This window comes from Aquarana catesbeiana, linkage group LG06 (assembly GCF_042186555.1).
Source record: "Aquarana catesbeiana isolate 2022-GZ linkage group LG06, ASM4218655v1, whole genome shotgun sequence".
Taxonomy (NCBI): Eukaryota; Metazoa; Chordata; class Amphibia; order Anura; family Ranidae; genus Aquarana; species Aquarana catesbeiana.
The window spans coordinates 295316757-295342631 of NC_133329.1; the positions used below are offsets into that span (position 1 = coordinate 295316757).

The 25875-nt window shown below is 44.1% G+C and overlaps 2 protein-coding genes across 3 annotated transcripts in view; one reads left to right on the forward strand and one right to left on the reverse strand.

Annotated features, from left to right (window-relative positions):
* Window positions 1-11129, reverse strand: part of UBE2G2 (ubiquitin conjugating enzyme E2 G2) — a 145135-nt gene extending 134006 nt beyond the window's left edge. The window contains exon 1 of the mRNA XM_073633469.1: window positions 10983-11129. Coding sequence (XP_073489570.1) covers window positions 10983-11025 — 43 coding nt within the window. The 5' untranslated portion in view covers window positions 11026-11129. The remainder of the gene's footprint in view (window positions 1-10982) is intronic.
* Window positions 11130-11742: 613 nt separating this feature from the next.
* Window positions 11743-24447, forward strand: SUMO3 (small ubiquitin like modifier 3). 2 transcript variants are annotated; one of them, XM_073633471.1, is made up of 4 exons: window positions 11743-11992; window positions 18908-19036; window positions 22734-22805; window positions 22889-24447. In XM_073633471.1, the coding sequence occupies exons 1-4, from the start codon at window positions 11972-11974 to the stop codon at window positions 22949-22951; spliced, it is 285 nt and encodes a 94-aa protein (XP_073489572.1). In that variant the 5' UTR covers window positions 11743-11971; the 3' UTR covers window positions 22952-24447. The 2 variants fall into 2 exon arrangements, with proteins under 2 accessions (XP_073489572.1, XP_073489573.1); XM_073633472.1 differs by lacking the exon at window positions 11743-11992 and adding an exon at window positions 12369-12488.
* Window positions 24448-25875: the final 1428 nt, after the last annotated feature.

The following is a 25875-nucleotide window of genomic DNA, read 5'->3' on the forward strand; positions in this document are numbered from 1 at the left end:
CATGTAGTGGCTTGAGCCCTGGTAGAATGTGCTTTAAACCCCCAGCGGGGGAGATACCCCTGATCGAGAGTAGGCTGCCAGAATAGCAGATTTAAGCCATCTAGCTATTGACCCCTTAGAAGCTTGTTGGCCCTTCTTTTTTCCAGAAAAAAGTATAAACAGAGAGTCAGAGGACCGAAAGTTTTTTGTTACTTCCAGATACTGTAATAAAGTTCTTCTTACATACATATTGTGGAATTTGCTTTCTTTTTTTTTCCCCGAGGGGTTAGAGCAAAAGGTTGGCAGGATGATCTCCTACGACCTATTGTGGGCTGACGCCACCTTTGGTAAAAATCCTGGTTTTAAGTATAATCCTATCTGTGTACATGGTTAAAAAGGGTTTTTCAACAGATAGGGCACGCAGCTCACCAATTCTCCTTGCTGACGTTATTGCAACCAAAAACAAGGTTTTAAGAGTAAGATTCCTTAGAGAGATTTCTTGTAGTGGTTCAAAAGGCTCCTTTGTGAGGGCTTGCAGGACCACTGATAGGTCCCAATTGGGAAAGTGCTTAGCCGAAGCTGATCTGGATCTGGTAAGCGCCTTGAAAAATCTTATAACCAAGGGCTCAGAAGAGATTGGTCTTTCTAAAAATACTCCCAAAGCAGCTATTTGTACCTTAAGGGTGCTGACTGACAAGCCTTTGTCTGCCCCATTTTGAAGGAATTCTAAAATTGACACTAAATTTTTTACCTTTCTGTCGAATGACAGAAAGAGTTGTAGACTTTCCAATATTTAGCATAGATTTTTCTGGTCACTATTTTTCTACTGGAAAGTAAGGTAGTTACCAAAGGTTGTGGGAGACCTTTGTTTCTTAACAACTGCTCCTCAGATACCAGGCCCTGAGGCTTAGACTGGCCACTTCCGGATGCTGAATCGGACCTTGTAGGAGCAAGTCTTGCCGGTGAGGTGGCTGCCAAGATGGTGGTAAACCATGCCCTTTTTGGCCAAAATGGAGTAATTAGAATTACTGCCACTTTTTCCCTCTGTATCTTCCTTAATACCAACGGAATCAGTTGGAAAGGAGGAAAGGCGTAACCCAGATGGAAGTTCCAGGGCTGAATTAACGCTTCTGTCCCCTGGGCACTGTCGTTTTAGTGAATCGAGAAGAATACTGGGAGTTGCGTATTTTCTTCTGACGCAAATAGGTCTATTTGTGGTTGACCCCAGGCCCTGGTAATCATTGCAAAAATTTCCGGATTCAAGCTCCATTCTGACTCCTGAATCCGCCTTCTGCTTAGATAATCTGCCACTACATTTAAGGTGCCTTTGAGGTGGACTGCTGATAAGGACAATACATGATTTTCTGCCCAAATCAGGATCTTTGAAGCTAGCAACTGCAGTGTTTTGCTTCTTGTGCCCCCTTGCTTGTTTAGGTAGGCTATGGTAGTGGCGTTGTCTGAGAGGACCTGGACATGGGAACCTTGAAGGATTGGAGAGAAGGCATCTAATGCTAAGGCGACTGCCCTTAGTTCCCTCCAATTTGAGGACCTCTTTCCTTCTGTCTGAGACCACACTCCTTGCGTGAAGTTTTGACCTAAGTGAGCTCCCCAACCCCACACGCTGGCATCTGTCGTTACCACCTTTTCTATTGGAAACGACCAGAGCAGGCCCTTTGACAGATTTTCCTGTCTTCACCACCAAAGCGATCTTTTGACTTTGGTGGGGATTTTTACCTTTGCTTCCAGAGATTCTGCCCTGTGATGCCATATTCTCAGGAGAAAAGTCTGGAGAGGTCTGAAATGTAACCTTGCCCATTGAATGGCTGGCGTGGTTGAGGTTAGGGTTCCTAGGGATGACATGACTTGTCTGACTGATGATTCCTGATTTGTCTGTAAGGATGCTACCACATTTTGGACTTTTACCTTTTTCTCTTCTGGGAGAAAAACTCTCTGTTCCCTTGAACAGATCTGATACCCCAGGAATAGTACTTCCTGGGCCGGATAGAGATTTGACTTTTGCATATTTATAATCCAACCCAAGACTTCTAGATGACCTCGGGTTTTTCCGAGGTCATCTAACAATTTTTCCCTGGAAGGAGCAAAGAAGAGTAGGTCGTCCAAGTACGGAATTACCGCAATCCCCTGCAGGCGAAGAGGTGCAAGCGCTTCTGCCATTATTTTTTTAAATATTCGTGGGGCAGAAGAAAGGCCAAAGGGAAGGGCGTTGAATTGTAGGTGCAGAACCACTTTTCACAAATGTATCGCCATCCTTAGGAATTTTTGAGACTGCGGTGCTATAGGGATATGCAGATAGGCATCTCGAAGGTCTATTGATGCCATAAAGCATTCCTTTGTCAATAGGTTTCTGACCGTGAGTATGGAAAAGGACATTCCCTTTGCCTTTTCCCCCTCTGCCCTGACCAACTTTTCTTTTTCTCTTGAGGCTTGTTTTGTTCCTGAGCCCTTTGAGGACGAAAAAACGTTTGACTGGTTATTTCTTCCTCTTGACAGGAAAAGATTTCTTTTTATCAGCAGTCCTGTCCAGAACTGAATCCAAATCAGGGCCAAACAATAAATCCCCCAGGAAAGGGACACCGCATAATTTATTTTTAGATGCTGTGTCCCCCTGCCAGGTCTTAAGCCATAACGCCCGTCTAACTGAATTAGTAAGGGCTGCAGCTTTAGCTGTCATCCTGATAGATTCTGCTGATGCAGAGACATAGGCTACGGCCGCTGAGAGAGCAGAAAAGGAATCAAGGATTTCTTGCTTAATGGAATCCGCTATTATATGAGCTCTAAGCTGATTTACCCAATACTCCCAAGTTTGTGGAGACGCAAGCAGTTGCCATTGCTGGCTTAAGGTTGCCCATAATGGATTGCCAAGTCCTCTTGAGTTGTTGATCCATTTTTTTATCCATGGGGTCTTTTAAGATCCCCATGTCCTCAAATGCCAGATCAGTAGATCTTGACACCTGAGAAAAGGCTGCATCAAGTTTTGGAACCTTATTCCAGAGAGCCGCTGGGTCTTCATCAAAAGGGAACCTTCTCTTATGAGCCCTAGTGAAGAATGGTTTCCTATCAGGATCAGCCCATTCTTTTTTGATCGTTTCAGAAATCACTGCGTGGACTGGAAAGGTACAAGATTTGGGCTCGCTAAGCCCTGCATACATTTTGTCGTGTAAAGACATTTCCTTATGCTCTTCCTCCAGGCCTAGAGTAGCATAAATAGCCCTCAAAAGGCCATTCACTTGATCCAAAGACAATTTATATTTGGAAGTCATATTCTCCAGCTCATCCTTATCCTCATCTGATTCATTCGAATGAGAGGGGGAAAGCCCTTCCTGGTTCAGAGGACCCATTTCTGCCTCCACTGCCGGGACTAACAGTGAGCCTTAAGAGGACTGTGAGGTAGTAGGCTGACTTGCGGATGGATTTGTGAGTGAGGATCTGAAGGATTGAATGGTAGCATCCAATTCCTTTTTGGCAGTTGCGATTAGATCACTGCATGCGGAAGCAGTTTCTTCCCTCACCAAGGAGTCAATGCATGTTTGACATAAAGTCTTTTTCCAGCCTTCATTTAACTTAGTTTTGCATGAAGGACATTTCTTTTTAATCCCAGGGTCAGAGCTCTTGCTCTGCCATGATAAGGGAACAAAAAAGAGAAAAAAAAGACAAACCATCCTTTAGAGTCAGCCTGAATACTCAAGATGCTCACCACATGTGCACAGTGAGAAAAACACCAGACTTATGTGCCCTGACAGGCCCCTCCGCCACCAGGGGAAAATAATACCCTCAAGCCCCACTAAACATTAAGGCCTCTTTCACACGGGGCAGATCAGTCATGATCCGCCCCGTGAACACCCGCTTGCTCAGCGGGGAACGCTCCGCCGATCCCCGCTGAGCAGGAAGATGACAGGTCCATCGTTGCACGCTGTGCAGCGGCGGACCTGTCAGAGCGCCGCTCTCCCCTATGGGGGGATCGGATGATGACGGACCGTAGTGTCCGTCGTCACCCGATCCGAAAACAGATGGAAAAGTAGGTTTTTCCTCCGTTACACTTTTCGGAGCGGGTCGGATGTCAGCGGACATGTCACTGCTGACATCCGACACTCCATAGGGATGAATGTATGTCCGTTTTTCATCCGAAAACGGAAGGATGAAAAACGGACATACGGATCGTCCGTGTGAAAGAGGCCTTAGGGAGAAGAGAGCTAGAGAGAGACCCACAGTAAAGCTGAGCAGAAACTACAGTCTGCTCCTTACCTGGGCCTTGCTGGTGCCTGTCCCACTTGCTGCGGTTCCTGAGTCCATGCTGAGGTAGCAGCGTGATGCTTGTGGCAAAAAACGCCGGTTCCGGACTCCAATAGCACCTGTGCGCCGGACCGGAACTATGTAGGCACCAGACCTATTCCTCCCTCCTCCCCGTGCGCTTCCAGCAGAAATGACGCCTAGCGCCTGCTCGTTGGATGCCGCCCCACTTCCGGTTACCTCACATCCGGCGGATGCAGTCCTCTGACTGCCCTTCCCAAGATGGCGGCGGCGTCAGGAAAAAAACATGTGCTGGCCAAAACAAAAGTGCCTGCCATGCCTGACGCCCCCCGCCCGGGAGCAGCGATTCCTGGAGCAGTCCTGGTTCTCTCCGAGCACTGACGAGGGAGAAGGAGCCCATCCACCCGGCACCCGTAAGCCTGTGGAAAATGGGAGGAACAAGCTCTCTTGAGGTAGGAAAAAAATAGTGGGAGTAGGGAGCCTGTTCTCTCAGGACAGCACCTTGAGAGCTCCAAACTCCCACATGTGTTCCCTCCGGAGGAAACACAAAAACCGATAAGTGGGAAGGAGCCTCCTTTTAAAATTTGGTGGAGGTGTGTTTCCTGTCAGGTGGGTGGAGCCACGCTCTCCCAAGGTGCTGTCCTGAAAGACGTTAAGGGAAAATTCTTCATCAGTTTAGGCCGATATATATTCTTCTACATATTTTTGATAAATAAATAAATAAATAAAAATCGCAATAAGCATATATTGATTGGTTTGCACAAAAGTTATAGCATCTACAAAATAGGGGATAGATTTATGGCATTTTAATTTTTTTTTTATTTTTACTAGTAATGGCGGCGATCTGCAATTTTTAGCGGGACTGCGACATTGTGGCGGACAGATTGGACACTTTTAAAACATTTTTGGGACCACTGACATTTATACAGAGATCAGTGCTATAAAAATGCACTGATTACTATATAAATGTCACTGGTATGGAAGGGGTTAACACTAGGGGGCGATCAAGGGGTTAAATGTGTTTCCTGCTAGGGGTTTCTAACTGTATGGAGATGTGACTTACTAGAGGAGACAAATCTGTCTCTCCTCTTCTGACAGAATGGGGATGTGTGTGTGTTTACACACACACACACACACACACACACACACACACAACCCCACTCTGGCTCTCGTGCCCACGATCGCGCGTGGCCCGCAGACATCGTGGCCGACAGCCATGAGCATCATGTCTCCCGCTGTGCAGGGGGCGCGGGCACCTGCTAGAGCTCTTTAAAGGGCCGACGTGCAGCTACTGCGATTTGCGGTATAATGACAGCGGCTGGTCGGCAAGTGGTTCAAGTCCCCAACCAGGAGAATATGTGCAATATGGTATTGCGCTACAATCGGTGCTATTTGAATAAGAGTTTCATAGTGGCCGGAGGTAGAATATATATGTCCACAATTACCAGCTCAAGCTTGTCACAGACCGCATGGAGCACAACATATTGCCCAGCAGGGTCCAAGTGGAGATCCGGGAGACTAAAGTGCAAAGACTTATGAACCAAAACTCTGACTCCCCTTGAGTAGGAAGAATAGGTGGAATAGTAGTACGAGCCTACCCAAGGTTTTTTAAAGTGCCAGTGTCTTGCTTCCCATGAGGTGTGTTTCCTGTAGAATGCAGATATGAGGATGGTATCTTTCAAAAAGTTAAACATGAGAGATCTTTTGAACTTGGAGTTTAACCCTTTGATGTTCCAGGAAGTTATAGAAATGGGGACCATATTTGGTAGAAATGAAACATAAGTACTCTTCGGATCTCCATCTGGGACATATGCAAAACAACAAAGACACTGTTTTCTATGAGCTCAGTATGAGCAATAGTTGTAGTAGGTAGGAGAGATCGGCCTTCATCTATGAATATAGGGATACAAAACCGTGCTCCTTGAGAAAAAACATTGCAGAATATAGAGTTAAAATTAAAAACAAAACAACAACCAGAGCTAAAATACAAATAAAGAAAAATTGAAGTGACAAAGTCCTCAATCGTTAGGGAGAGTCTCCAGTGATCGGGAAGCATTCTCAGGGGACGTGAAGAAAAGCACTGTTCTGCCATCTTGTACCTGCAGTCTGGCAGGAAAGAGCATGCTTTACATTATCTTTTTGTATCTGAGAGTGAGCTTGATGTGATCAAAGGATCTCAGCATCCGCTGGGAGTTGACGGAGTAGTCAGGGAAGATCATAAGCTTGGTCGCCTCATATCTCAGGGTATCAATCTTCCTGGCCTCCCTTAGGACTAGACCCCTGTCCCGGAAATTGAGGAGCCATAATATGAAGGTACATGGGGGGTCCCCCCGGCGGGCCCCGTGCTGCAGGCATCCTATGTGCCCTTTCCACCACAAAGTAGGCCGAGAACTGAGCCTGAGGGAGTAGTAAGCGGAGCAGGCATTTGGGAAAGGTAGTGGGGTTGGCCCCTCCGCCCCCTCTGGGAGTTCTATGATGCGGAGGTTGTTCCTCCTGTTCCTATTTTCAGCATCCTCTCTGCTCTGGATTCAAGGGCTTTTACCTTAGTCTTCAGGGTGTGCAGAGATGCCGTGTGATCCTGCAGAGTGTCCTCCGAGTCCACACGGTGATCGACCTCCATCAAGCAGCGGTGGATTTTATCCATGTCCTTACAAATGAGGCCTACCTCTAGTTGCAGGGAATCAATTTTCCCTGTGAGGGTAGATTTGCAGTCTGTAATCGCTTGCATGAGGGCAGCGAAGCTGGCCTGTTCCAGCAGCCTGGGTTCCGGATCGCCTGTCTGCATTCCCATGTTGGTGTTAATGGTGGGAAATGCGGACGTTCCGCTTGTAGAAGATGAGGATTTGCTGAGGTTGCGAGGGACAGGGGAGTTCCTGCCCCTAGTCATGCATTGCCGGTGGTAAGAACTAAAACTGCCAGTGGATATTAAGGGCAGATTGCAGTGAAAGGAGCATATAAGAGCAGAAACTGCCGGAGCTCTCTCAATGTGCTGCTGCTTTGGTGCCCATCTTGGACACGCCCCCTTTTTCATCAGTTAAGGCTAATATGTATTCTGCTACATATTTTTGGTAAAAAATCCCAATAAGCGTATATTGATTGGTTTGTGCAAAAGTTATAGCATCTACAAACTATGGGATTTTTTTTACTAGTAATGGTGACGATCAGCGACTTATATCAGGACTGCAAAATTTCGGCGGACAAATTGGATATTAAGTTACACTTTTGACACTTTTTTTGGGGACCAGTGACACTAATACAGTAATCTGTGCATTGTCATTGTACTAATGACACTGGCTGGGAAGGGGTTAACATCAGGGCCATCAAAGACTTAAATGTGTTCCCTGGGAGTGCTTACTAACTGTATGGGGGGTGCTTTGACGGGGGAAAGACAGAGATCCGTGTTAATGCTTAGCAGAAACACAAGATCTCCATCTTCCTCTCTGACAGAATAGCGATCTGCCTTGTTTACAGGGGCAAACTGTGGTTCTGCCTCTGTCGGGAACAATCACCAGGTGCCAGCGAACATCGGGTCAGCTGATTGACTCCCGCTGTGTCCAATCACAGAGGGAGCTGGTCCCTGGCGGCGGGCCCCAGACCCAGGAAAAGAACATGTACAGGTACCTGATTTCGCGCTGAAGGGCCACCCTGCCACAGTATATGCACATGGAGCAGTCATAAAAACAAGGCATGGTCGGTAGGAGGAACAGTACCCAACCACTGGTATCAATGAGAATAATAGTACCCCATTGTTGGTGTCACTGGGAGGGATAGTGCCCCAGGGGCCAGATAAAAGCTAGCAAGGGACCACAGTTTGGAGATCACTGCTCCACAGAAATAGGGACAGGATAGCTGGATGCGTGGATGGACATAGGGGAATCAATCAGCCTTGACACTACAAACTGCAGCAACCACATGCAAATCCACCATTACAAGAAAAGGCAAACAAACAACATTGAAACAATGTACAATCCAAGCATATCAGTTTGATGAAGCATTCTGCCACACATAGACATCATAAAAACCTCTCAAGTAAGCAACTTGACCAGGAAGACAGACGCACCAGGACCTAGTCACCTGAGGGAGCCCAACAACCAGAATTATCACGGAGCCAAGGAAAACAAACATGAGGAAGTGTACTCCTGGATAGTCAGAAACACAAAACAACTGAGCATGAGGGGGAGAGAGGGGCTTTTTAATCTGTTTCCGGTTTGTGATTCCTGATTAAGGCAGAGTTAATCATCTCTCAGGTTGGTGTTCTGGAAGATGATTTGGGAAAAGGTATATATTTACCTTTCCCCAGCCTGCACCTGCAAGGTCTAGGTGAGGGCGATGTCCTCATCCCTGCAGAGAGATCCCAGGAATGCAGAGTAATTTCCACTGCCCAGAATTTACTGGGATCTGGTCAGAAGGATGATGTTGTCCTTCCAGCAATATGAGTGAGTATATGTAAGTACACGTACTAAGCCCCTAAGCACACGTACTAAGGCCTGCCTGTCAGCTTAAGGCTGGTCATACACTATACCAGTAGTTGCCAAGTGGTCTGTGGACCACTTATGGTCCACGAGCAAATTTTGGTGGTCCCCTGGGGTTCTGCTGCATATCAACATTGTGGCAGATGTATACTGCCCAATGTTTTTTCCATAGTTGTTCTCAATGCCTCCTCTGTAGTTCCAGCTCCTGTGAACTCAGAGGGAGGTGCAGAGTGCATGAGGTGAAAAAGGATGGCTCTTCCAATGGCAGCACTAATCACAGACTGTGGGAGGGAGCACGGAGCTCGAGCACATGGCTGGATAAGGAGGGGAGGTCCAATGATGAGGCTGTGTAAGGCAGCAGTGTGATGCAGATTGGGGACGTGGGGGCATTTTGTGTATAAAGCAGCAGTGTCATGCAGAGTGGGGGGGGCATTGTGTGTGTATAGGGCAGCAGTGTGATCCAGAGGGAGGGGGGGGCAGAGAGCTGGAGCACTATGCATATAAGGCAGCAGTGTGATCAGGGGGGCAGAGAGAAACAAATGCTCCTGAGCTCGAAAGATTGCAGTTGGGTAAATTTGAAAAGGCAGGAGGGAAATCTTCACAACTCACACCACGGTATAGGCTGTATTGCCACTCTTAACAGGACTGGGGGGAACCCAGCAAACAATCTAAGAAGAAACAAGGACAGAGGGCGCACTAGCCTTGCGCATTACCTTTGCGACACTAAAATGTATTAAAGTGGGAGTCCGGCGACCAATTTTTTTTTTTAGGTCATTGAGACACTTTGCTAATCCCAAAATAATACTCACAGTTTGGGTGTAATATTTCCACCTCTGTCTGTTTTCGTACTGAAGAATAACTTAAAAAATGTGATGCTGGCTGTTTCCATCTTGCTTGTGGACATGTGAAGCCCACAAGCATTGATTTCCTGGATGCGGTGAATGCTGTTCATTCACAGCTTGTTCACAAGCATAATCATTGTTCCCACACTGAATCTTGGGAAGCCTGGCACTAAGCTCCCAGGAGACAGTGCGGTGCCGAGGAAAGGTAATAAACACACCTACTCCCATGGGAGGAGAGACAGGAAGTGCCACAATAAAGTACAATATAAAGGTAATTACAGTGATAAAATTTTTTTCGTGCGGCATTTGAACATCTATGCAATTAACTGAAGGGGGTACGATTAAGTTAAAAATTTGAGTGGAACTCCGCTTTAAAGATACAATAATGTACTCAAAATCAGGCCGATAATACAAAGTCCATCATTAACCCCCTCCGTCACCCATGAAACACATCAGATTACCTTGGACATTTTTCATCCCACCTAAGTCTACTGGCCAGCAGATCCTGCTGGATGAGGTCAACTAAAGATGAGCTCCGGCGTGTTCGCACAGCCCACGTGCAGAGCCCGCCAGGAAGTCGGAACTGTGCTGATCACAGGCAGTGGGACATTGTCCCGATGCAGAGATCCAGAAATGTCTCACTGCCTGTGATTAGCGCAGTGCGGGCTCTGCACGTGGGCTGTGCGAACACGCCAGAGCTCATCCTTAAGGTCAATGATGGACTTTTTATTATCTGCCTGATTTTAAGTACATTATTGTATCTTTCATACATTTTAGTGTTGCAAAGGTAATGCGGAAGGCTGGTGCGTCCTCTGTCCTTGTTTCCTTTTGGAGGGGGCAGAGAACAGGAGCATTGTGTGCATAAGGCAGCAGTGTGATGGGGGGGGGGGGGGCAGAGGTTTTGTGCATTGTGTGTATAAAGTATGTAAAGTGGTGTTGGTGGTCCATGGGATTCGAAATTGTGAGTTTAATGACCCGTGACGTCCAAAAGGTTGGCAACCACTGCTCTATACAATCAGATTGTACAATCTCACTTAGATTTACCAAAACTGTATAATATGAGGTCAGATCTAAATAATCCATTGAATTTATATAAAATCAGGCAGGCCCTTCCTCTGCATAGTTGATGGTACATCTGAAGGAGATTCTACAATCTGACCTTATAGTAGTGTATGGCCAACTTTAGACAATGTAAACATGATTTAGGTGGGCAAATAGTCTATACTAGTAGATACACTTGCAAGCCCCTAGACATGTATGCTGTGCTGATCTCTGGTGATGGAAGAGATGGTCAGAGCTGTCACTCATATCAGACCCCTATATATCAGGAGAGCCGAGCTCCTGTCACGGGGGGGGGCAGTACTGAGTGTGTTTACAGAACAATACTTCATGTCAGCCATTGTCTCCGGAGAAGACTCACGTTTATACTCGGCCATCAGCCGCTTCAACGCCGTCCCCGCCATGCCTTAGCTCCAGCAGCCTCCGCTGTTTATTTACGGAAATGAGCGATTCTGCTTCCGGGACACGTCATTGGCCCGGAGAAGATTGGCGCATGCTCCGTACGCCCGGCGCTGCAGTTCAGTGTCAGGCGGCCCCGGACAAGCGCATGCGCCGTGCTCCGACACGCGGTGGTGTGCCCACCCATAGAGCGGCAGTTGAGGGCGGCTGTGCTGTCGGTGCGCCTTAAATGGAGGCAGTGTTCACCCGAGCACCGTGAGCCCGAATATTGATAAAATGCTGTCACTACAATAAAGTGGTGTGATAAATGTTGGGTATGAATGGAGAGCTCCTCATTATAAGAGCTGTGTATTCTATAAGAAGGCCTCATAGGTGAGGATGGAAGGGAGCTCCATATTTGGGAGCCAGTGAGCAGAATGTACAGGAAACCTCCTTCCTCACAGCTCTAATCGTACAATAATGGCGCCCACACACACACTGCTCTGGCTGGATAGTGCGTCACCCCGTGTCACGTGACCAGCATGGCGCGCACACCTCTCCCCTCCCCCACACATCACCACCTTCCCGGTCTTCTTCCCTCCACAACCCCGCGAAGACCTCTCTCTCTTTGTCCCATCCCCCTTCCCAGCACAAGGACATCTCTCCCCATCCCCCTCTTCATATTACACAAGAGCCGTTTCCTGTTCCCTTCCCCCACTCTCTGTCCAAGCGCGCTCCCGCTGCAAGCCTGGGCGGGGTGAGACCTAAGATTTAGCGAAAACCGCGCGCAAGGGGAGGGGTGTTCTGTATGTGCACGCGCCTCGTGCACGCGCTCAGACCCCACGTGACTTGGCTACGCCAATTGAGACGGCTTGTAATGTGGGGGTGACGCGCGCGCACGAGATAAGCGAGAGAGGGAGAGAGTGTGAGAAAAAGCCAACGGAGAGAAAAGAGCGGGAGAGACCTGGCACCATGTCTGAGGAGAAGCCCAAGGTGAGAGGCCGTGTACGAGAGTGTTATATGGGGGCCTCTATGCTGAGGACACGGCGGGGCTGTGACTGGAGGCAGAGCGGAGGAGGAGGAGAGGGGGGACCGGCACCAGGCCATAGGCCGCTTATGGCTGCCCGAGAATAACAGGCGGACACTGACATAGGAGAGAACCAGGGGGGGGGAAATACATGGGGCTGGGAGACATAACGGAGGTCCAGGCCGGGAGAAAATGGGGAGGAACCGGTGTGAGGAGAGGGAGGGTCGGGGGAAGAAGGGGAGGCCCGAGCGTGTGATTCATAGCCGGCTCCTCCACTGTCCCCGGAGATTGGCGCCAAACACCGACCCCCCCCCCCCCACACACACTCCAACCCCCACCTCTAAACCCCCCCCCCCCACCAACCAACCACCCACACTCCACGTGTGTGACTGAGACACACCGACAGACCGACCGAGACACATCCATCCCTGCATCACCGACCGATCACCGGCACTATACATGGTACCGACCTATATACATTACATAGGATCTACATACACTGATATTATCTAATGCCTTTGTCTATCATTCATTCATATTTATATCTATATCTTTTACATAGGATCTCTAGACACTCCACCCTATCTGTAATATATATCTATATACCCTCCAGTCCATGGATTCTACATTCATACATAATTATGATATCTGATGTACACTATCTATTACATAGCATCTGTATATACACTCCATTCAATGGAAGCTACACACATACGCCATTATATCCTATCTGTATACACTTCTTATTACATGGGATCTGTCTATGTATATAATGAGATTTGTATACACTCTATTCTGTGGATTTTACATTCATACTAAGTTATATTTCCTCTTACATGGTATATGTATATATTCATATTATAACACGCATATCTTTATATATGTGTGTGTGTGTATGTGTATATATATATATATATCTATATCTCTTCTATTACACGGGATGAATGTTTGCTTTCTGTTACACAGGGTTGTATATACATTAGGAGTGCTGGGGAAAGTTGTGACTCATAAAGTGCATAGATCAGGTTTATAGATGATTGTAGAGGGGAGCTTGCGGGGAAACTTATCCTAGCACACTTGGGTAGGGATCCCTCTGAGTTATTCTTAGGTAGAGATAGTGGGATTTGAACATTACCATCTCTGAGAAGAAGGATCCTTAATAGCTCACCAGGCTCAATTTTTGAAACCCCACATGTTGGTTTTATTTCCTTTCCTTTCTTTAGACATCAGTGGCCTTTAAGCGTTTTTAGTGACCTACTTTGATTCTTGTGTTAACTTTTTTCCCTGAGATAAGATGATGCCATTTAAAAGGCCTGTATGAAAAGCTAACATTGTAACTGGTGAGGCAATGTATACATAGATTATGTACATTTGCCATAGATTGGAGGGATATATATATATATATATATATATATATATATATATATATATATATATACACACAGTTCGTTTGAATATGGTTGTATACAGGAAGACAGAACAGAGGAAAGATTCTTATGTTTACACCACATGCCCCGCCTCCCCAAAAAAATGCTGGACGTTCATCAAACTTGATGAGTGTAATGGCATCTAAAATCATTGTATTGTGCTTTCACTGAACAATATATTTAATACTGCAGTCACACACTATTGGATAGAATATAAATATGATATGAGTTGTAAATTGCATGTGAATGACAATCCAGGCTCTTATCTAGGACTGGGGCATTTGAGGAAAACTGTGCTACTTGGATTATGACTTGTAGCTCTGAGACTTTAAGCATTGTATTTGCTTGAGGTGATTGTAGCCGTATTAGTGCACTTGCGACAGAAACAGTACTGTCCATGATACTTTATTTGCACTAACAATTTTTCAGGAGATTAACATTCTATTAGTTCTGGGCAATTTGGGAGGCAGTAAGATACGGAAACTTTTCCGGTGTTGAACATCTTGTATAGACAACTTAGTCAACGAGGTAATCTTTAAAATTTTAGGAGTCAAATATAAATTTAAAGGCCAAGTTCATCTTTCGAAAAAAATTATGTGGTTAATTTCCCTGGTAGGGTTAAACATTAAGTGGTTTAGATAACTTTTTCCTTTTAAATGCCATACCTGTAGGCAAAGAGCAGGATCAACAAAGCATAGTCTGAAAACTCCCATTTGAAATGATCAGCTCTGTCCTACCTAGAAGATAGGAAGCACCATACTTCAAGCTCATCCAAACATCACAGGAGTAAGCTCTTTTCAGAATTCAAAACCCATGGCGCTGACCAATCAGAAGCAGTCTAGCCCATGGTGGATTTGATTTATATCACTAGTAAAAAGTTTTTTGATTTTAATCATAATTTTTAACCTCTTCAGCCCTGGAAGATTTTACCGCCTTCCTGACCAGAGCACATTTTACAATTTGGCACTGCGTCACTTTGACAATTGCGCTGCTCATGCCATGCATTACCCAAAATGAAATCTGCGTTTACACACACACACATCCCCGTGCATGTGATCGCTAGTAGCGATCACACCCGTCAGCCACGCAAATCGGGTCCCCCGCTATGCAGCGGGCACGCGCCCTCTGGTGGCTCTTAAAGGAAAAGTCGTACCCCTATGGGGTTTCGCCCAGCGGTGCCATTGTGCCACAGGATATCTACGCAAGCCGATCGGGAACCCGGTTAAAGAGCAACTATCGTCTCTGACCTGCTGTTGACTCATCGATGGTCTCATTCACTTTAACCGCTTTAGCCCTGGAAGATTTTATCCCCTTCCTGACCAGAGCACTTTTTGCGATTCGGCACTGTGTCGCTTTAACTGACAATTGCGCGGTCGTGCGACGTTGCACCCAAACAAAACTGACGTTCCTTTTTTTTTTCCCACCCCCCACAAATAGAGCTTTCTTTTGGTGGTTTTTATTTTTTGCGCTCTAAACAAAAAAGAGTGACAATTTTGAAAAAACACATCTTTTTTTTTTTTTTTTTTTACTTTTTGCTATAATAAATATCCCCCCAAATAATATATAAAAAAAAAAAAAAAATTTTTTTGTTTCCTCAGCTTAGGCCGATATGTATTCTACATATTTTTGGTTAAAAAATCGCAATAAGTTATAGCGTCTACAAAATAGGGTATAGTTCTGTGGCTTTTTTTTTTTTTTATCGGGACTGTGACATTATGGCGGACACATCGGACAATTTTGACACGGTTTTGGGACTATTGGCATTAATGCAGCGATCAATGCTATAAAATGCATTGATTACTGTAAAAATGTCACTGGCAGTGAAGGGGTTAACACTAGGTGGCGATCACTGGGTTAATGTGTTCCCTAGTGTGTGTTCTAACTGAAGGGGCAGGGGGGGTGGACGGACTGTGCATGGGAGGTGACAGATCGCTGTTCATACTCTGTATGAACAGACGATTTGTCTGTTCTCCCCTCAAAGAACTGGAAACTGTGTGTTTACACACAGAGATCCCGGTTCTCTGTGTCAGCGGCGATCGTGACAGCTGGGCACTCGCATCGGTTCAGGGGGCGCACCCCTAGTGGCCACAGTGCAAAGCGACGTTACATAATGTCGTTTCGCCCAGCTGTGCCATTCTGCCGCAGTACAACTGCGGCGGCTGGTCAGCAAGTGGTTAATGGGTTGGCTGGTGATGCGGAAGTGACACAACAAGGTGAGGGTCGTGGATGCCTGCTAACAGGCACTGCCATGATGGATCTGAAATGACAGGTGCTCTTTAAATGTAAGGACTCATTCTTACCAAAAATGTAAATACTGCGGAATATACAACCTCATGCTACATAACTAAGCTCCATTTCATGCTGAATAAACAAAATTATTAATGTATTTTAAATAGAAAACTATCCTTGGATTTTTTTTTTTTTTTTACTCCAAAAGCATTATATTAAAATAAATTTGATAAAAATCAAACAATCAGATTTAAATAAAAATCTGATTTTAAATAAAAAAAAAAAATTATCACTTTTTACCCACCCTGGTCTAACCTGTACTGTCAGCTTTGCAAGGAGAGAAAGCGGTCAGTATTTCAAATCCCCAGACCAGTGATGCGGCTTTTCGGTGTCTGAAAGCATGTGATCACAGCAGTCTGGTACAGCGGGACCATGTGGGATATGGAGGGGGTCCAGTATTAAGGTCACCTTACAGATTTTCTATAAAGGTGAACTTATACTTTACTCTATATGGAATACGTTTTTGAAGTTGGCACATAAATGGAAGGACCTGCCAGCAGCTTCTGACGGGGCGTCACAAAAAGTCCTGCCAGCAGCTTCTTTGCAGCGGTGTAGGAGCGGTGACTACACCGCTCCTGCCCATTGAAAACAATGGGGCAGCGCTGCTGTACCGCTGGCAAAGCGGTGTCTTGCGGGTGGATTTAACCCTTTTTGGCTGCTAGCAGGGGTTAAAACCCACCCCGCTAGTGGCCGAATAGCGCCGCTAAAACGGCACTAAAAATAGTGCCGCTTTACCGCTGGCGCCCGGGCGGCTCAGTGTGAAAGGGGTCTAAATAGAAACATTCTTGTTGCTGGCTCTGACTTCAGTTCCTTTGACTCCATTAGGTTCATGTACTAAAGGAATTGAAGATCTGCACTTGGTAAATTGTGACAGTTCACTTTAAAGTGGAGTTCCACCCAAAAAAAAGTCATTAATGTGCATGAAATAAATTTGAAAAAAAATTTGGAGAATTTTTTTTTTTTGCCTTTTTATTACCTTTTTATGCCTGTTATGGAATCCTGCCTCCATCACCTCAGCTCCTGACATCACTTCCCTCTGCGCTTATTTCCCTCTGCCCTCATTTCCCAGGAGTCAGTGGGCTGCGCCGAGGGCTTCATTGCCATCACAACGGGGCAGGCACTTCCACCGCCCGTTGTGATGGCAACCTGAGTAGTTAACTGCGCTGCAATAACAGAATGCGTGAGAACGGGCGGTGCATGCTGGTCCAGCAGCAGCACCGTATCCCGGAACAGGATCAAAACAAGATGCTTGTGGGCTTCACATGCCCGCAGGCAAAATGAAAACGGCCAGAACACTGTTATCAAAGATCTTTTTACAGATGAAACTGGACATCGGGGGACAAATTTTACAGAAGACATGAGTGTTACAATGCCATTTGAAATGCTTGTAAAAGGTTTTAAAAAAAAAAAAGATTGATTGTAGTTGGAACTCAGCTTTAAGGCCCCTGTCAGTTTTTCAAGTGGACCCAATTGGATCCTCCATTATGCCTTATAGACTGGCGGATGTAAACTGACAGGTGTCTGTTTACACCCGCCGACACGATACGCTAAAAGCAGATTGGGATCCATTCCCCATCTGTTTATCAAATGGCATTTGTGTGTAAATGGACAGGCAGGTGGTCCATTTACATCTAACTGCTCTGTGCCCTTGTCTGCTCTGCATGAGCGGAATGGACACAAACCGGCCCTCCTATGTCCGTGCACACACAGGCTATTATCAACCTTTTTTGGCTGTAAAAAAAACCCCAAGACTAGTGGCTTCTGAGAGGAGTTTTTTTGGCTGTAAAGACTCAAATGCGGCTGACCAGTGTTTAACATTTTTGGGCGCATTGTAAATTTTTTTTTTCTTTTACGCTGGAAAAGCGCTAAAAAAAAGTTGTTGAAAAACTTGTTGCAAAGCTACTGGCGTTTTTATACCATTGTTATAACTTCCAGTGTGCACGAGGCCTTAAAGAGAAAGAAGTTGCATACTTAGTGGCTGAATCGGCTGTTAAAAAAAAAAAAAAAACTGAGGGTCTAATGTCACTTAAGTATGCGTTGCTCTCTGAATAGTGATCCATGATGGGTCACTTTATAGAGAACACAGGCTCAACCTCCTGTTTTTACCTCCTGATTGCAAGTGTATACACAGCCTGACTCCATTATTGTAATAGCTAGGCTTCAGCTGGACTGTAAAACCCAACTGCAAGTCGCAAAGATATTCAGTCAGGCATTATACAAATAGCCTGCAGTTTTGTAGTCGCTGTCCAGTGTACGGTACCAGACCTGGTAAAACACAGCCTGGCTTAAGCTGCAGTAAAGTGTTTTTGAGAGTGCCTGTGAGGAGTGTGGCTGCTGATGCTCATCAATCTCAGCAGGGAGCACTAGTGTGGGGGGGTGAAAACCCATTTCCATAGGGAACGGTGGTATTGTATGGCATTTCTAAGCTAAAGGAGGGAAATAAAGTGAAGTTTCACTTGGGCTTTAATGCAAACATGATTTAAAAAATGCAAAGTGGAATTACTCTATACAGATTCAGCCATTGGAATTTGCAGCAATGTGCCATGTGTTGGACAAAATAAACAGAATGAAAATTTATAGGCATTGTGTATGTAGACTATCAATTAGTTGAGCAATTATGACATGGCATATACAGTGTAATTTTTGCTGACAAATATTTGTAATATCCAAGCTTGAAGGGGTTGGAAACCCTCGTGGTGTGTGTTGGTTTTTTTTTTTTTTTTTTTTTTTTTTTTTTTTTTTTTTTTTTTTTTTTTTCCTAGGCCCCTCTGTCGGGTGCCCTCTCACAAAGCCGCTTTCCCTGGGGGAAAACGGGTAGGCTCCATTGACACAGTGGGACTCAGCCCCGCTCCCGTGTCACTGGATTTGACAGCAGCGGGAGCCAAATGGCCATTGCTGCTATCAATTTGACCAATTAGGAGAGGGACAGCGATTGGAGCTGCTGCGCTCATGCATGTCGCTGGATCAGATTGGGCTCAGGTAAGAAAAGGGGGGGGGGGGAGCTGCAACACAGAAGTTTTCACCTTGGTGCATAGAATGCATTTGGTGAAAAACCTTGATGCTTTACAACCACTTTGCTTTCTGCTGACACCGATCCAGTAAACAGAACACTTTGCCTGTTATGTTTTTTTTTTTGTTTAATGTTCCCTTGTTCTTTTCGTTTAGGAAGGTGTAAAGACTGAAAACGACCACATCAATCTAAAGGTGGCAGGGCAAGATGGATCCGTTGTCCAGTTTAAAATAAAGAGACACACTCCTCTCAGCAAGTTAATGAAAGCATACTGTGACAGACAGGTATGTAATGATGGACACTGTTTGAAATGCCTTGTCTTAATGAAAAAACTGGGAAACATACATTTTTGGTTGCAGATTGCAATTGCGTGGTAGCTGCAGCAGTTGGCAATCATGCAATTCAAGTCTCGATTGCCACTTAGTACATAAGAGCACTGATGTGCCACTAGCCTGTAGCACCATTTAGACCTTAAAGCCCAATTTCAGGATAAAAGTAGCCCTGTCCCTCCACCACCTATTTCTTTCTTTCTAACCTAGCAATCAAAAACTCTTTTCACTTACCTTAGTCGTGGTCATGTGACTATCCAGCACCAGGTCCTTCCGCCCTGTTTACTTCCTGGATCTGTCCTTCTTCTCGGTGTTTACATCACTGCCTGTCCTCTGACAAAATGAGCAACCTGGCAGAAAATGTACAACCTACTTTACATCCTGTGACGTAGAATCAGCTGGAGCGCCAAACCACGTGCACTGCGCAGGCGCAACCCATCATACACCCCTTCAGTGGCTGACGTCAATTTCCCTGTCAAAATGCTCGACCAACTACTGTGCATGCGCACGGCTGAAATCAACTAACCCTTACGAAATTTACAGTTTTAAGGCCATCTTGGTACACCCCTCACTCAAACTCATCGCAGGCGGGGCAGCGGACATCTTGCTACACCAAACCCCGTTTTGAATTAGCAAACTCATTTCGGCATATATTTATGTAGATAAGCTTACTTGATTTAGATAAGATTACTGGGGTTTGGTGTACCAAGATGTCTGCTGCCCTGCCTGCTTACTGTAGGTGTGATGAGATCGACTGTAAGGTGTACCAAGATGTCCTTTAATAACTTAAAGTTCGTAAGTTAGTTGATTTAAACAGTGCGCATGTGCAGTAGTCAGTCAAGCATTTTGTCAGGTAAATTCCTCCCTGCACTGACAGCCACTGAAGGTATTTGACGTGTTGCGCCTGCGCGGTTTGCAGCTCCAACTGATTCCACGTCACAGGAAGTGACACGGGTTGCAATTCTGCCAGGTTGGTCATTTTGTTCTGTGTGATATGGACAATTGCCAAGCCAGTGAAGGGATTCTCTTAGGATTCGGAAGCGATCTGACATTGCATTGATAGGTGTGAAGGGGACCAGATGGCGAAGGTTAACGTAGTGTGTATTAGTGGCCTCTGCAGGAGAAAACTGTCAGCGAGGGACCTGGATAGGTGAACTTAGGTGAGTATAAAACTGACTTTACCAGGTAAGGGAAACATTATACTGGGATGGATGGGCAAAAATTGAGTGAAGTTTTTGAAAAAAGAAAAAAATATCCTGTCCGTTAAAGTATGTAGGTGAATGCTGCTGTTGCCAATTTCTGCAAAATGCTGATTGCTTGGTAGTGCACTGTCTTTAGTACTTTTAAGTTGCTGATCTGGAGCAAATGAAAGGGTTTGTTTGTTTTTTTTTGTTTTTTTTCCCCCTCGGTTTAGTCTGAGTGCTAGTTCACACCAGATGCAGTTCTGTTCAGTTCCGTGCACTTTTTTTACTGCACAAAATGTATGCACAGTGTTTTCCATGTATTCCAACGGCTCTAGTTCACACCATGCAGTTAGTTTCTGCACTGGAAACTGACTGCATGGTGTGAACTAGAGCCATTGGAAAACACTGTGCATGCATTTTTAGTGCAGAAAAAAAGCACACGGAACTGCGTCTGGTGTGAACTAGCACTGAATCGCTATAGAAGCCAAGCATTTATGCAACTAGCATGGCAACCTGCTAGTATGGCAGCCCCATATATTTCTTCTTGATGGGTTTTCTTCAGATTAGAACTACAGGCAAAATTTTAAATCTGGGTTCTCAATTTTGTGGTTAACATGTTCCTCATTGTTATGGCTGACGTTTTCCTCCATGTGGAAAAATGGAGGGTCAGCAGCATCTAGAAGTCATCCTTCTTGTCTTTGACCAGCAAAAATTAAAGTGGGTTTAAAGGCAGAAGGGGTGTTTGTTTTTTTTGTGGTTGTTTTTTTTTTTTTTTATGCATTTTATCAGCTACATACAGTATACAATGTAGTTCCAGCAGTGGGACAGGGAATTCCCATATTGTTCCTAGAATGAAATTGTTTGGATGATTACTGCTCAGCTATTCACAGGAAACATTTCATTTTATGGATGAACACAAGGCATCCTCTGATTGGCTGGGGTGGAGATGGTGACATCATCCACCAGCCCTCCTTACCTCAGCCATTCAGAGCAAGTCTTGTATATTCTTCCATAAAATGCAGAATGACGGCTACAGGACATCTATCGACCACCTCCTCTGATCTGCGATTCAACATTGCCAGGAGAGCGCCTTAGGACACAGCTGATCACAGATCTGGGTAAAGAGCCAATCACAGTGGCTCTTTACCTTGTGACCAGTTATGTCCAATCACAGCTGATCAGTGTGAACCGGATTGGCCGGGTATCGGAAATCCTCTCTTGCTGACAGCGCAAAAGGAGAGCTGATGACCGGCTACCTACATTGATCATCCATGTCCTGATTATCGGTGCAGTGCCACTTCGTCAAGAGAAAAATTACTTATTTACAATTTATTACAAATTAAAACTTTTTTTTTTTTAAAAAGTGGGGTTTTTTTTTTTTTTTTTTATTTGCCCATGAGTGTAGCCTCCTATCGGTGCTCATCAGTGAAGGAGAAAAATTACTTCTTCACAACATTTTATAACCAACTAAAACTTTTTTTTTTTTTTATATTCGTCTTTTTTCTTTTAGAAAAAAAAACCCCAGTGGTGATTAAATGCCACCAAAAGAAAGCCATTTGTAAGTTGTTTGGGCACAGTGTTACATGACTACTTTGTCATTCAAAGTGTGACAACACTGAAAGCTGAAAATTGGCCTGAGCAGGAGGGGGGTGAAAGTGCCTGGTAGGCAAGTGGTTGTATACCTATTTTTAAAACTTTTACCTACAGGTAAGCCTATAGTAAGGCTTACCTGTAGGTAAAAAAAATATCTCCTAAACCTGTACGGTTTAGGAAATATTCTCCTCGCAATGAGCCGCTGACTGCAGTAGCGCATGCGAACAGGGGATTCTCGGCTGAAAGCCCGGTAAACCCCGGACCTTGCTGGAAAGAAGTCTCCCGTGCGCATGGAGTGATGACATCGCAGCTCCGGGCACTCATAGCGCCAGAGCTGCGATACCCGGAAGACACCCCGAGGGGAAATGTCCGCTCCCTCGGCGTGGAGCGGGTGAGATGCCGGCGCCTCGTTCTAAGGTAAGTATCTCATAATGAGCTAGTATGCGGTGCATACTAGCTCATTATACCTTTTCCCTTACTGGTGTAGGGAAAGAAAAAAAAAAAAATTCAGCGGGTTTACTACCGCTTTAATGTCCATTCATATCCCCAGAGGTGGCATATAGTATACTAGAGTGTAGAGGTAATGGTGATCTAAACATTGGTTCCATTGCATTAATCCTATTATCGCTAAGTAATTTAATCCAATTGAGATATGAGCATTTAGAATCCATCTGAAATTTCCCTTAACCAGTAATGTTTTCAACTTTAGAGGGCATAACATGCCATCTTTCCACAAGATCATTTTGTTGACAGGTCCAACGAAAAAAGGTCAAATGGGTCCTGTGTTGGCACATTTCTAACTGAAGAAGCTTTTTATTTTTATAGTTGCCAGCTTGTATGGTTCTGATGGCTGACTGCATTTATTTTCCTTTTAGGGTTTGTCGATGAGACAGATACGGTTTAGGTTTGATGGTCAGCCTATAAATGAAACGGACACCCCTGCACAGGTATGATTAAAGTTGCCTATTACTGTGCCACTTTAAATATTTTGGTATATAAATCTAATTTATATTTGTGTCTCTTCCCGCAGCTTGAGATGGAGGATGAAGATACTATTGATGTATTTCAACAACAGACAGGTGGTGTGTGCTAAGCTCCTTCACCAGAATGGATGAAGCCCAATGAGCCTTTGTGCACCATACTTCCCACTTCTTTCCTTCAAAACAATGAACATGCTGATCACACAACATTTCTGAAAACGTTAGCGGACTATCCAGAAAATGTTTTGATTTATCTGTTCTCTTTTTTTTTTTTTTTTTTTTTTTTTTGCCCTACTTGCAAGCGTTGGAAGTTTTGTTGTTAAGAGGGCCAATATCAAGAATCATTATTTCCTACATATAAAGTGGTTATGTTGTTCTTGTATTTTATTATGTTTTGTGTGGCACTGTTCATTTTTACAGCAGTCTTTTTTTTTTTTTCTTCCATTTGTAAATATTTTGGACTTTTTCCTATCTACAGTAAAATTGACCTCTTCTATGCCAGAGCACTCTAATTCTTATAGAAAAGGTTAGCCTTGTCTCCCAAGCTACAAAGTCAATGTATCCGGTATCTTCTGGTAGGAAGATGGTTGTGCTTTATTGCCAATAAAGTAAACATTTGGCTTATTTGAGGGTTATGCTCCTTAGGCTGTGTGAAAGACTGCAGGTTGACTTGGTTATTAGGTGAGATCGCACAACCTGATCTCATGTTTTAGCAATTGGTTGAAATCAGACCACTGCCATTTGGTTTAAAAGATCAAAATATTTGGTACCTTTCCACTCTTGTGACCTTTAAATGCCCTGCTAAGGGAACCTGTTGACATAAATGTTTGGGGTTTGCTATTGCTGACTTAGTCTAACAGTGCAACTTGTAGGACTCTCAGGCTCACTACTTAATGACTCACTGACTTGGAATTTGTAGGTTAGTTCAGAACTCCTGGCATGCATAGTCAGTGATTCATTCAGTAAAGAAATGGAAAAGAGGATGATTCTGGAACCTACACTTTCAAAGACATCTTGGCCTTGACAGCACCCCTGCCATCTGCACAGGTTTTCTTTGCAACAAGCTAGTTGTGTCCAAACTAAAGTAATCAGGCCTTTGCTTTTTGAACATTTTTGCTGTAAAAACAGTGTGCTAGTAAAGTTAATTAGTTCCATATTACGCATGTAATGTAAAGTACTAGAATGGGGCTTTCTCTATATGCCCCTCTTTAGGAATTGAATGTTCCAGAAATATGGATTTTATACTAATTAACAGTTTTATTCTAACTTTACATTAAAGAAAATCCCACTTTTAAAATCTTATTCTGGTGTTCTTGATTTGAAGATAGACTGAATGCAAATTACTGCTGGCTAAAACGCCATTCAAAAAAACTGCTTCATATTGGCATTTAAATGTTCATATTTTTTTTCTTTTTGTACTTCAGTTACTCTGGTATTCCAGTACCAAAAATAAAACGCCATTTGAGTAATTAAAACTCTCCTTCTCCAATAGGAATCTTGTTTGTATTGCTCATTAGTCTCTAGAGTGTGGCCTCTGGTTTCTTTTAATCCTTGTATCTGCTGGATAAATGTATTATTTCAATTACAAAATAAAGAAACATCAAAAATATTTGCGACGGTTTCATACTTTTTTTTTTTTTTTTTTTTTTTTTTTTTATTCAAATCGTTTTTTATGTTGTATGGTAATCTCTGCAAAATATCTTATATAATGTGCATCTTGTAGATGAGTTTCTGAGGTTATCAAGAGATGTTATGTGGCCTGAAGTTGTGACTACCTGCCAAAATCCTTCTGGCTTTACCTGTGTATTTGTGCAACAATCTCCATTAATTGCAGCTTGACAGGCTTTTAATCTGTGAATTCAGGCCACAAGTTGCATACAGGAGTACAGATCTGAACAAAGTGCTGTAGGCAAGTGTACAGTCTCGTGCATATTAGATTTTTTTTTTTTTTTTCCCCTTTTCTGCCTCTAAACGCTCCGCATGTTAGCCTGTGTCCATGCGCACACAGGTGTTTAGAAGCAGATTAAAAAACCCCTGCTAGAGTATCCAGGAGCAGCAGCATTTTGGTGAAAAACCCTCAACACATCTACATTATTGCTAGGTGGATCAAGCGCTTGAGTGCTAATTAATTTCAAAAGCCAGAATAAATTAATCTGACCAATTTAAATTATTACCCAAGCGTCTAGGAGAGATGGACAAACTACCTGTGTGCATGAGGCATGTTGAGCAGTAGAAAAAACATTAAATTTATGCTTCTATTTCTAACCTTTTCACACTTTTCCACATAAGGTTAATGATAATTATACATTTTCTTTAACCATTTGAAGACCGAGCCTTTTCTGGCACTTTTTGTTTACAAGTTGAAATCAGTGTTTTGTTTTATTTTTTTGCTAGAAAAATGACTTGTAACCCCCAATTTTTTTTAATTTATAACCAGACACCCTAGGGCAGTGATGGCGAACCTTGACACCCCATATGTTTTGGAATTACATTTCCCATGATGCTCATTCACTTGCAATTTTTTTGTCATGGCATTGGCGCAGTGGTTTTTCAAATGCAGTGTTTTTGGGGGGGGAAAACATTTGTGACTTTAAAAAAAAAAAAACAATATATACCCCATATATAATTGTACAGGCTCATAGAATGGTGACACACTACTTAAAAAATCTCCATAGGCAACGTTTAAATGCCTCGAATGTTCACGCCGATGCCTAATGTGAACACTGTTTACAAATGTGTCCGCTTCTGCACGTGATCACGGAGAGATTGGTTCATTTTAGATTTTTTTTTTTTTTTTCTTTTTACATTGTCCCTTTTTATTGAACATCCCTTGTAATAGAAATAAAGAGGACAGGTCCTCTTTATGGAGAGATCTGGGTTCAAAAAGACCCCAAATCTCTCATTTACCTTCAAAAGCAAAAGATAAAAAAAAAATGTTTTTATCATTTTGCTTTAAAAAAAAAAAAATTCTTCCCTGGAAGTGACGTAATGATGTTGGTTTGGTCCTCCCAAGGCCATAGAGGCGATCAAAGGTGAT